The sequence below is a fragment of the Halyomorpha halys genome, unplaced genomic scaffold, assembly GCF_000696795.3.
Source record: "Halyomorpha halys isolate HHAL.00 unplaced genomic scaffold, Hhal_1.1 Scaffold1702.1, whole genome shotgun sequence".
Lineage (NCBI taxonomy): Eukaryota > Metazoa > Arthropoda > Insecta > Hemiptera > Pentatomidae > Halyomorpha > Halyomorpha halys.
In genome coordinates, this window is record NW_027114802.1 from 19,096 (window position 1) to 31,549 (window position 12,454).

Sequence of the window (12,454 nt, forward strand, 5' to 3'; positions counted from 1 at the left end):
AGAGAAAGAAATACTTTATTCATTCATGCTGCCCAAATACATCGGGTTGGTACATTACACAGCATACTGATCAATCCGTGACTGGACATATATAAATTACATATTTTTATATGATATAATACAGTAGAAAGATAACATTTTTTTTTTTTCACAGTTTTCTTTTACTTTTCTTTTACAATGAATACCAGTCTACAAACTAACTACAAGTTTTTCAATTTATTCCTATTTTTTTTCTTTCCCTTCTATTTCACAACCCCTATTTCATTTGATCAACAAATTCCCCTATATAACAAATATTAAAATATTTAAAATAATAAAGTAATAGATAAAACAACAAATAAGATATGCGATGCATGCATGCCATCCCTCCTCTGGATTAACTCCCCCACTCATTAATTTCCATGCATGTGGTGGTGTATGATTCCCAGGGAGTCAAGTATTATATTCTCTGTCAACCTAGCCACGTCCTGGACATCGAACCCAAGCTCCTCCATGAAGCTCCTAGTTGTGCTGGGAATCGTTCCACGGGCTCCGAACCCGAGGCCTCTCACGTTGAAGTCTCGTTCTCCGAAGCCCTCACGGAACTTCTCCTTGAGGAAAGGGATACATTTATCGTAGATTTCCTTCTTTTCCCTATCTACCTTATTTGCCTGGTCAAGGTCGTTATTGTCATATCTCACGGTGGGATCCAGAATAATTGCTGACTTCCCCTTCTTAGGAAAAGCAACAATATCCACATATCTTGTGGATCCATCTGTATCTACGCAGTAGACCTCGTCAAAGCAGGCAAATACTAAAAAAAGGAAAAAAAGGGTTTTGACACACTACGCTTGATGGCAACTTTGATACTGATCTTTATTGAAGGAGCACCTCCTTATATATACATTTGACCTGTCAGCCGACAATAGCGCTCAGGCCTTAACTACCCCTTACCAGTTTACGGACACTCCCCGTAAACTATCGGTATAATATACAAATATGAAACAGAATATCAATAGCAATAAGATATTAAAAAAAAAAATAAATTGAAAGTTACCTCCTTCTCTGCCTACGTAGCCATAACTAAATGCTAGATAATATTAACAATAGATTATAATAACAAAATTAATAAGATAAATAAATGACACGAGAACAAAACAAAATAATTATACATAAACTCACATTTCCTAATTTGACCTATCAGCTGACAATAGCGCTCAGGCCTTGATGTATGTATATATTGTAATATTCTAAAATTATTTAAAGTAAATAAAAGGAATTTTGATAGTTTTTTACTTATGCTCAGATCTAAAATATAGTTTGCAAGATGACATGGTTCAAATGGAAAGATCAAATATTAAATAGATATGATAATTTATATTTGATTATATATTATATTATAGACTCTTAATCTCGGGGCGGGTTTCTAGGCAATCACAACAGACACTTAGCTCAATTAACATCTACTTTTACAAATATACTTAAAATTTTATGTTGTACAACACTAACCAATTTATGCTCTTCTAGGATGACTGATGGTTTTTGATGACTTCTATTTTACAAACCAATACTGTCTTTAAACAAAGCCTTGGTTCTCTAAAAGTTTTCAAGTCACTTCTCATCCACCGAAGTGTGGTTTGATGATCCAAACAAACAGTCCCTTATTCTTCTTGGGTGACTCTTTGATGTCTTCTTTTTCAAGATATCTACCTTTGAGCTTGAGAAAGATGATGATGATGATGACCTCCTGCATCCAGGAAATATCATTCCCCGCCCGCACCTTAGCAACGATTGATTACAAAACCAAGCTCTCTTCCTTCCCCTTCTATAGGTTTTCGTTCTCAAAATTGAATGTACCACTACTGTTTCGAGTTTTTTCTTATGATTTCCTTTATGAATAATTTTCTTTAATACTTATTCTTAACTTCTATTTTTTCTTAAATGTAATGTAATTTTAATTATGATGGGAAGTTAAAATAAAGTTTTAAAAAATTTGAATCTGCTCAACATGGCTGCGATTCAACGAACTTTTTGGCAAGAGACATTATATGAGTAACGATTTTTTCCACTCCATATTTGAATGATCAAAATTGGTTAGCTTTCTTTTTAGTTTATCATATCAAATGAAAAATATTGAACAATACATAAAATAAAAACATATATATATATATATATATATATACACACATTCGATCAGCTGATCAGCTGACAACGAAGTAACAGCTGACTCAGGCTGTAACTTCCCTCCACCAGTTTACAAACAATCCTTGTAAACTAATGCTATACAATATAATAACAGAAAACAAAAACAATTAAGAAAAATTGTTTACAATAAAAATAAATTCCTATACGCATATCATTGTAAAAAAAAAACTCTCAAGCTTCAAGTAGTAAATGCTATACATATAATTTAAACCTAAGAATAAAATAAAAGAACTCTTCATAAAATATATGGACAAGTTAAAATGATAAAAAAAAACAAAAAAACAATATTAACAAAAGTCAAAAAGAATCTTAAAACAAAAAACAATAAATAGAAAAATCTAGTGGGGACTAGCAATATGAGAACACTCCAGTTTTTATATTGTCTTTGCCAGAAGTTTTAACTTCAATATGGATAGTTCTCCTCTTTTTAGGTTCTCTGATACTTTCTACTGTATCAATATTGTGTTCCCTAATAATTATCACCCTGAATGGGCCCTCGTATAGCTGTATCTCCTTACCCCTGTTAGAACCCAACTTTCTATATTTGATCATCCCGATTTTGATCGCTCCCATCCTGTCTGACCTTAAATTCTCCCGTGCCACCCTCCTGGTTTTTTCCTTTTCCATTCTTCCCCCCATGCTTTCTCCCATAACTTTCTTCGAGCAACATGGTTGTGTATCTCCTCAATGTCCACTGCTGTGCCCTTATAGTCCCACCAGTGTCCTCGAAGCCCAAAGAGGATATCAAATGGGGAAAACCCTGAAGTGTATGCACCAAATGATTATACGCCGCTATCATCATAGGCATTGCTACATCTGGTTCCAATCCCTTGTTGATCTAATATAAAGGAAGATAGTCACTCTATATGCCATGAAGCCGCTCTATGCTTCCTTTACTCTTTGGGTGTCCTAGTGTATTGAGGTGCCATGTCACGTCAAGGTCCTTAATTTCAGATTGAATCCTGGCATTGTTGAATTCTCTGCCTTCGTCCGATATGATGCGCTCCGGAACTCAGTAAAATTGGAACCGCAATCAGAGAGCTGTCAACACTGCTTCTGACGACTTGTCCTGCACCTGGTACAGCATTGCTACCTTACTGATGATATCAATCATGGTTATCCATTTATATCCTCTCCATGTGAAAGTATCGATCTGTATATCAAACAGGTGGTGGTGTAGGTCTCTATATTCATGACAGTCTCAAATCCAAAATTATCCTATGCTCTCCACCTTGCAATTCTCCTCACCTGGAATATCTTTTTGTTGAGATTTCCATCATTTAATCTACCTCACTCTTTGGTGTCATTTATCGTCCTTCTAAGGTACCCTATGACGAAATATTTGAGACCACACTTTACAACCTTATGCCTTCCTATCCTAATATCATTGTATTTGGAGATTTCAACTCCAACCTTTTGTCCACTACTTCTAACTAGACCTATCTGTTACATCTGCTCTACTCCCTCAACCTCTGTGTTGTTCCTTACAACCCCATCCATCATACCCGGTTTTCTGACTTCTGGCTTGATTTATTCATCATTGACTCTCCTAATAAACTACTTGCCTCATCTCAACATCCTGTTCCTTTTCTATCTGCCCATGACCTTATTCAGGTGTCTTACAACATTCTCACTTTGTTGTCCCCCCCCTCCCCCCAACTATTTTCTTCTGAAACCCTAATGCCTGATCTAGGCGCTATCCAGTGGGACCCCATTTACTCCTCAAATTCCTTCGATTCTAAGGTAGAAATCCTAACCAATTCTTCTCTTCACACTATTCTTGACCGCCATGCTCCTCAGTTAACAGAGAAAATCCGACATCCCCCAGCATCCTGGTTGAATCCCGCACTGAAGGAGCATATGAAACAAACAGATGCGGCAAGGCAAAAATTTAGACGCACCCAGCTCCCAGAAGATTATGCCTTCTTTAAACAACTACGAAACAGTACCCAAGTCTCAATACAGCGTGCAAAATCTCTTCATTTACATCAAACTCTAGCACTTCTAATTCCAAAGAAAAATGGGCAATTCTTCGCAAACTGTCATTGGATAAACCTTTTCTAACTCAATCTCCCTCTATTTACGCCAATGACCTCAACTTTCCCAATTTCTTGAGTTAAATAACCTCTTTAACATCCTTCAGTCTGGTTTCCACCCAGGCTATTCCACTCATTTTGCTCTTATTAAAATCTCTTAAGAGCTTCACACAGCCATAGACCAGCAGAAACCACCATCCTTGTTCTCCATAATTTTCCCAAAGAATTAATTTTTGATTCCGTTGATCACAATATCCTCCTTTCTAATCTTCACCTTTATCTGACCTCTAACCTCTACCTCACAGAACTGCTGCGTTTGATAAATTATTTATTTTTTCTGAGCTGCATATCTCTGGAACTCCATTCTCTCTAACATACATCATGGACCAACCCTTCCCTAATTTAAATCCCTTATATTTAACTACCTTTTGCTTCACCAATCTGATCCATTATTATAATAGTACAAACATTTTGTAATTAACTTTTTGTTTTGTTTTTATTTAATCAGTTAGTTTTATAATTAATCTATTTTTTTCTCTCTGTATATAAGTTAAAATTAAGTGTGGCCACACTGTTTTATGGCTAATAAATATTGTAAAATTAAAATTTCCTTTATAATTGTTCTAAAGGGACCTAGTCCCAGAATAATAAACTATTTTTCATTTTATATCATTGAGGAGTACATCTGCGGTATACCTTTCCTCTTGTCTCCCTTTTGGTGGGTTTCTGCCATATTTTGTGAGTAGATAAACTTCTCAATTTCGTACAACCTCCGTGACGTCTTCTTCATCCCCCACCTAAAGTACCTTCTCTTTAATGCCTACAGGGTCTCCGAGAATCTGCGGTGATTTGTTTTACCCTGGTGATATGTTATGGTCACCTCTTTTTGTCATTAATCTTCCTGAAGGATTTCCATCATCTGCTTGGTACAGATAAACCTCCTATCCATCCCTATTTGTTTTCTTCGCCACATCTACTTGATCTTCTCCCAGACAATAGCATTGCACCACATAAAGGTGATGAGTTTCTCTGAGCTCTGAAGCATCTACAAATCTAGTTGTCCCCCACACCTCACTGTGAGCACTCCAGTGGTCCTGGTCTTCCATACAATCTGCCGCCTCTTTTCGTTTATTATGTTATGTCCTCTAGTTCCTCCATATCTACTTCCTCTGAGCTCTCGTCAGACGAAGATTCCTCCCTATCATCTTCCTATGTCACATTCTGTTCTTCCTCTCCTGGTGTCAACTCCTGCAGGAATTGCCTGGACTGTAAAACCCTAAACTTCTGCCAAACACATAAGGCCTAAATTGGTCAACAGCCCACAGTATTCCCCAAGAGCTCTCATTTTTGTTTACTGTATCTGGTCTCTGTCAGGCACCTACTGGTGTACAGAATCACTGGATGATTCCCCGTTCACCCTCCTGAGACAACACCACTCCCAGCCTGTACTCACTTGTGTCTATAGAGATATTGAATTGCCAAGTGAAGTTCGGGAATGCAAGCACCAGCTCCTGCTTCTCCACGCAACACCTGATATGTTTTTGACCATCGGGGTGATGATCACCTTTCTACCTTTCTTGAGAAGGTTGTTGAGTGATATAAGGTACTCGGCCATTTCTGATTCAAATCTCCAGTAATAATTTAAAGTTCCCAACAACCGCCGAATTCCCTTCACATCCCTAGGCAGTGCCATCTTCCGTATAGCTGTGACTTTATCCGTGTCAGGTTTAACTCTTTCCATGGAAATTGTGTGGCCCAAAAAAATTATTGTTCCTGCCCCAGCAATGATTTCTCTACCAATAACTTCAGTCCAAAATGCCTGATCCTATGGACTAAGCTGTGTAAATATTTCACGTCTTCATCTTTGTTCTTACTGAATACTAGAGGATCATTCATATAAATCTAGCTTAGTGATTCATCATTAACCCCATTAGGTGCTGGAAGGTTATGGAAACATTTTTGAGACCAAATGGCATTCTTGTAAATTTATAATGGCCCCTTTCGAATGTGAATGCCTTCTTATATTGATCCTTAGGGTGCATCTTTATTTGATGATATCCGGCCTTCAATTCTAAAGTGCTGAATACCGTCGCTCTGCTCCAAAATGTCTTCAAATTTGGGGATCGGATACTTCTGATCTATGGCATTCTTTTTCAGCTTCCTGTAATCTATGTATAGTATTCCTGTAATCTATGTATAGTATGTACTTTCGGTTGTGGAAGTACTGTCAATAATAATTCCCTGATGTTTTAAACTTATCAGCTCTTCCCGGATGTGGTGACGTAAAGCCTGTAGGTATCTCCTCTCTTTCACATATGTCATTAGTCTTGTTTTAGTAAGATCTTATGGACCATCCTCCTGGTCATCCCAAGCATGTCCCCTTCTGTAAAAAAAATATCTTCATATTCTCTCCTTAGGCTTTGTCTCTAGTCCTCGACCTGATTGATTCCCTCAAGGTTAATTTTTCTTTTCTTGGCCATTCATCAATATTGAAAAAAAGTATTTCAATAGTTATGATAACTAAACATAACTGAAGGGACAAGACAGACATTTCTGAAGGGTTTATTGCTTATGAAGTTATCTTTAATTCCCCAACTAATAATATTAATAATTTACTAATAGTTAACTTTTTAGGCAAAATGTGAAAAGTACTGGGTGGATGATGGAGAAGAAAAACAGTTTGGAATGATAAGTGTCAAGCTCCTTAAATCCAGTACAGTCTGTCCAGATTTTTCTGTTAGGACTATGCGTCTCAAATATACTAACAGTCAGTCAGTTTTAGGTAATATTTACTATCTAGATTTGTGTTATTGCTTTAAATGTCTATTCTGTTATTAGTATTATGATCTTATATTTTCTTTCAAAAGTGATTTATTTACAGAAGAACGTACAGTTTGCCAATTACATTATGTGGCTTGGCCTGACCATGGTGTACCTTCTGTTGTACAGCCACTTTTAGATATGGTCAGACTTGTAAGGGATACACAAGCATCAGAAACACTCCCTGTTTTAGTTCATTGTTCAGCTGGATGTGGGCGCACTGGGACAATATGTGCAATAGACTATGTTTGGGGTCTCCTAAGAACAGGGGTATGTAATCCATCTTAATGTGGATTTATATAATATTGTGTTTAAAATTTAAGGTTTAGTTGCATTGAATATTCTTTCCTGCTTTTATTCTGTTTTATAACTGTAAACATATAAATAATTATGTCAAAATACTACCCAAAGAATTATCTGAATGTATATATTAGTTGCTATAACTTAAATCTATTCTTAATTTAGTGTTAATTGTTTTTTCACCCTTCTTACTGAATATTTATAGATTCATTCTTTATTCTCCTACACATCACACAAAATCCTCTGACACCTGGTTAGACCTTTTTATCTGTGACTCTCCTGTAAAAATCCTTTGCTCCTCCCAGCACTCTATTCCCTTTCTCTCATCTCACGATCTGATCCAAATATCGTACAACCTACCAGTCAAATTCTTTACTCCTAAAATCACATCATACCGTAATTTGGACCTCCTTTCCTATGAATACCTTCAACCTGACCTTGATTCCGTCTAGTGGGATATTATACACTCCTATAACTCCATCGACAATATGGTTTCCATCCTCACGTCACATCTGCAATCCATATTAAACATCCATACTCCTCTCAAAACCCGAATCTTACGCTTTCCAACTGCACCTTGGCTTACTCCAGAAATAAAGGAAGTGATAAAACAAAGAAAAGCGGCTAAATGCAAAATTTCGTCGGACTCACCTGTCTGTTGATTATATATATTTTTAACAACTCCGTACTGCAACCCAATTAGCAGTTCAACGTTCTAAATCCCTTCACATTCATCAAGGCTTCTCCAATGCCCACAATCCCAAATCCAAGTTGAAAATACTCCAAAATTTATCCTACCAGAATCCAATAACACCTGACAATCTTAACAACCATTTCATATACCATGCTACTGATCCATTACTCATTCTTAATATTCTAAATAACACCTTCAATCCTGAAAGCTTCTTTTTTTCCCATGTATCTTTTGAGGAACTACTATTCTAAGATCCCATACCAACAATCATTGACCGGACAACATTCCTGTTATTCTTATTCCCATACTTTATCATATATACAAGTTTTCCTTGCAAAATGACACATTGGAAAATCACTTTAGTTCAACCATTAAGTAAAATCCCAAATCCTTCTTCACCTAATGGCTTCCGCCTTATTTCTCTCCTCTCTAACCTTTCAAAACCAACTCTCAAACTTCCTAGAACGTTCCCTCATCAATCCCCTCCAATCCAGCTTTCAACCAGACTGTTTAATACAATCTACCAACAAAACCAAATATATGATAGCTGGTTAAGATAGAGGTTTTAATGTAGATTTTGTCCAAATTGGTTATTACTCTTTCAAATGAGTTGAGGAGTTTGTGTACCTTGGATCACAAGTTAATGATACCAATGATGTTTTGGCCGAGATAAGGAGACAAATAGCATGAGCCGAGATAAGAAGATAAATAGCATCGGCCGAGATAAGGAGACAAATAGCATCGGCTGAGATAAGGAGACAAATAGCATCGGCCAATAGGTGTTATTTTGTACTGCATTGGCACTTTCACTCAAAACTTATGAGATCCTAAATAAACTTATCAATGAATGCCTCCATGGAACACGACTGAGGGCCCAAAGCTTCGGTGGTTGAATGGTGTTAATGTGGTTGAGTGGTGTTAATGGTGTAATGGATGGTGTTAATTCATGGACCCGGGAATTGGAGAGCAGCTGCACTTAACATATTAAACTGGTGGAAGCTGCTTGAGGAGGCAAGGACCCAGTAATGGGTTGTCACGCCGATTGATGATGATGGTGATGTTAAATACAATCCGCTCTTCTTAAAATAATCCACGACCTCCAAACTGCCATTGAACACCAAAACCTAACTACCCTCATCGTCCTAGATTTCTCCAAAGCATTTATTTGACATCCTTCTTACCAAACTACAAAATCTTCCTCTATCCAATAGTGCTTTGCACTGGTTTCAATCCTTCTTTCTGATTGTTCCCAGTATGTAGTGGTTCCAGATAAACCTCCATCAATGACTCGACCCATCAACTGTGGTGTCTCTCAGGTTTCATTGCTTTTCCCCCGCCCTTTTTTATATCTACATCAGTAGTGACCTTCTCCTCCTTATCCAATATTCTCAATACCATCTGTACCAGGATGATTTCGAAATTTACCTTTCTTTCCCATCTTCTGACCCATTAGTTGCCACAGAGAAGCATCATGAAGACTTAGAAACATCATTGACTAATTGAATTAGTCACTGGGCAAAAGAAAACAAGCTCAAGTTGAATGCAGATAAGACTAAGGCAATCATAATAGGATCCAATCACCTCCTGAAAACTATTTCTCATATCCCAACCTTATTCCTAAACAACAATCCTATACAATTTCATCCATACATCAAAAACGTTGGTGTCATGATAGAACAAACCTTCTCCTGGAAAAACCACGTCTCCAATATTTCCCATTGTACCTTCTCCCCCTAAAGCGTTTAAATTATCTTTGTTACCTACTTTTTTTGAAACCTGTAGCCTCCTGGTGGGTACTTCCTTATTATTCTCCCACTTTGACTATTGTGTGGTTTGCAGGAGTGTCTCTGGGGATCTCAAATCAAAATTACAGTTAATTAATTGATTTGTATGTTTCATCTTTGTTGTTCCCAGAGACACTGATTTTATTTTTAAGAGTTAAAGTGGCTTTACCCCTCCTTTTGTCATAAATATTTTCTTCCATCCTTCCCTGTTTACATCAGGACCTGCTCGTGCTGTACTTCAGGTATTGCGAGTGTATTTTAAGATTCTAATAAATTATTATGGAAAAAGGGGGGGGGGCTGAAAATTGTGAGACTTTTCTGGCGATAACATGCATATATATTTTTCTCTCAAGTTTCAAAGTGTTAATCCCTGGAGGGGCAATAATGGTTAGTGGGTTAGTTCAGAAATCTTTATCTATAATAATATAATATAGGAACAAATTTGGGTGGTCTCATGGCTTATATAATATGCCCTATCTGCTGTGTGATGTCTTCGCCGCCGCAGTGACATCTTCTAGCCGCTTTCCAGTGCAGGTTCAGCGGTTGGCGAAATGGTGAAAACCATGTATCCTCACCTGGTGTCTGAAAGACGTCTTTTTCCCTCAGAGGCTGGCCAGCGTGTCCTGGACTCTGGCGTGATGGTAAGAGTAGGCCAGGTCCTAGCTTGCATGGTGCATAGGCTGGGGCGGCATTGCAGTCGCGGCATCTTTGGAGTCTTCTGGTGTCCACAGCAAGGGGGAGCATCAGAAAATGAGACCCCCGACCCCGACTTTATATAAATTCAAAATAATTGTAAAAATCGAATTACTTAAATCCGACATACCGCCCACCTAAATTTGGCTCAGCCGGATTTATTATGAGAAATGCACAGAGACGGGGAAGGCGCAGTCTGCCGTAAAAAAATAGGTAAATAACCCGGCTCTAGATAAGAGCCCGTATAAGGCCGATAAGGCCCGTAGGCAACACAAATGATAACAATAAAAATTTTAACTTTTAAAACGAAGGCGATCCATGCATAATATACAAAATGAATTGCAAAAATGAAATGAACACGTCCTATGTACAATACAAAACATTTCACATTAGATTTATTAATATCAGAAGGCATGCATGAGACAAACAAAAATATAGATAAATAGAGGACGAAACGGATGTCATCCTGTCCACATTGGCTCTCCAAGCTTTGGACCCTGTCACCAGACGACACTTTGAGCTTGCCCATGCAAGCAGCGACTTCCCTACCGTCTTCGAGATTATAGCATTCGTGTGATAGAGACTAATAGTGTGCAAGCTGTCTCACGAACTCAATATGCCAAAATTCGTTATATTTTTGTCATTGATGGAGGTTTATCTGGAACCACTACATACTGGGAACAATCAGAAAGAAGGATTGAAACCAGTGCAAAGCACTATTGGATTACTCTTTGCAGGCATCTTGAAGCGAGAATGTCATACTCATGAGAGAAGCGGGTTGTCATACTCGCGTACCAGCGCATCCCAAGCCAGCTGATAGGAGCTGGCATCGAAAGGAAATCCCACCAACAGTGACGCGGGTTCACCTAATAGGGCATTTTTTAAATAATGCATCTTGTTCATGGGAGCCAATTGCGTGTTATCGTGAACAAGTTCGATGAACGTGTCCCGAAATCGCTTCCAGGAGGATAGCTCGCCATTGAACTTCGGTATTTGAATGTTTGGGAGTTGGGACGGGTACGTTGGAGCGGCAAAGCCCGGTTTGGCTCCTGAGTTTTGATCTTGTGGTACCGCACCTCGGCTTGTCGCATATCATTCCGGACAAAGTCGTAACCGCTTCCCCAATCGGGTGGCATTGCAGAAGCTCCCTGGGACGCGTATATGGAATCCATGTCATTCTAAATTGACTTGAATTCGGCCCAAAGGGTCTTGCACTCGTCATAATCAACTTCGAAATTGATGAACGCGTCATCGTCCGTGGTGGTGAAGAGTGCAAGAGAGCTTAATTTGATGAGACCCTGCTTAACGCGCCGCAGCTTGCGCTCCAGTGACCGAACCCTATCGAAGTCGGCATCCGACTGGTCATTTGAACCCATTTTTTTTTCTTCAAATTAAAATGAATGAAACAATATGTAGTAACAGTTTTAACAATTCACGATTGAAGTGTAAAGCACGATTATTATTTTATTTTTATTATATTACGTAAATAATCGTAACAGGTGAACGAATTAGTGGAACGAATTAAACGTGAAATATGTAATTAATAAATAAATAAATGAATATAGAATAAATAAATAGACAATAAAACTCTAACTTTTAGAAATAACGACAATATATTGTAATAATTTTTAAAATATAAAATTAAAATAAAAGGAATCTGAATAGTTTTTAAACTTTTTTCAAATATGAAAGAATAACTTGGGTTCTAATTAAGAACACTAATATCAAATGGATAATAGAATTATATTTAACTTTTATAATATAAAAAGACTCTTAATTTTATTATATAAAAAGAGAGAGAGACTCTATATCTCAGGGCGGGTTACTAGCAATCGGAATACAAGCACTTTTACAATTAAATTAATATCTCTGTTACAATTGTCTATTAAATTTAGTTATAACCAAAACTAACCAAGCTCTACGATTTTCTTGATTCCTGGTGT

The 12,454-nt window shown here is 37.5% G+C and overlaps 1 protein-coding gene across 1 annotated transcript in view; it reads left to right on the top strand.

The window, feature by feature from the left end:
• LOC106690396 (uncharacterized) overlaps positions 1 to 12,454 on the top strand; it is a gene marked incomplete at its 5' end in the record, with an annotated part of 61,365 nt that overhangs the window by 12,584 nt on the left and 36,327 nt on the right. Inside the window, 2 exon segments of the mRNA XM_067051904.1 lie at positions 6,855 to 7,002; positions 7,102 to 7,310. Of these exon segments, the coding sequence (XP_066908005.1) occupies positions 6,855 to 7,002; positions 7,102 to 7,310 (357 nt within the window).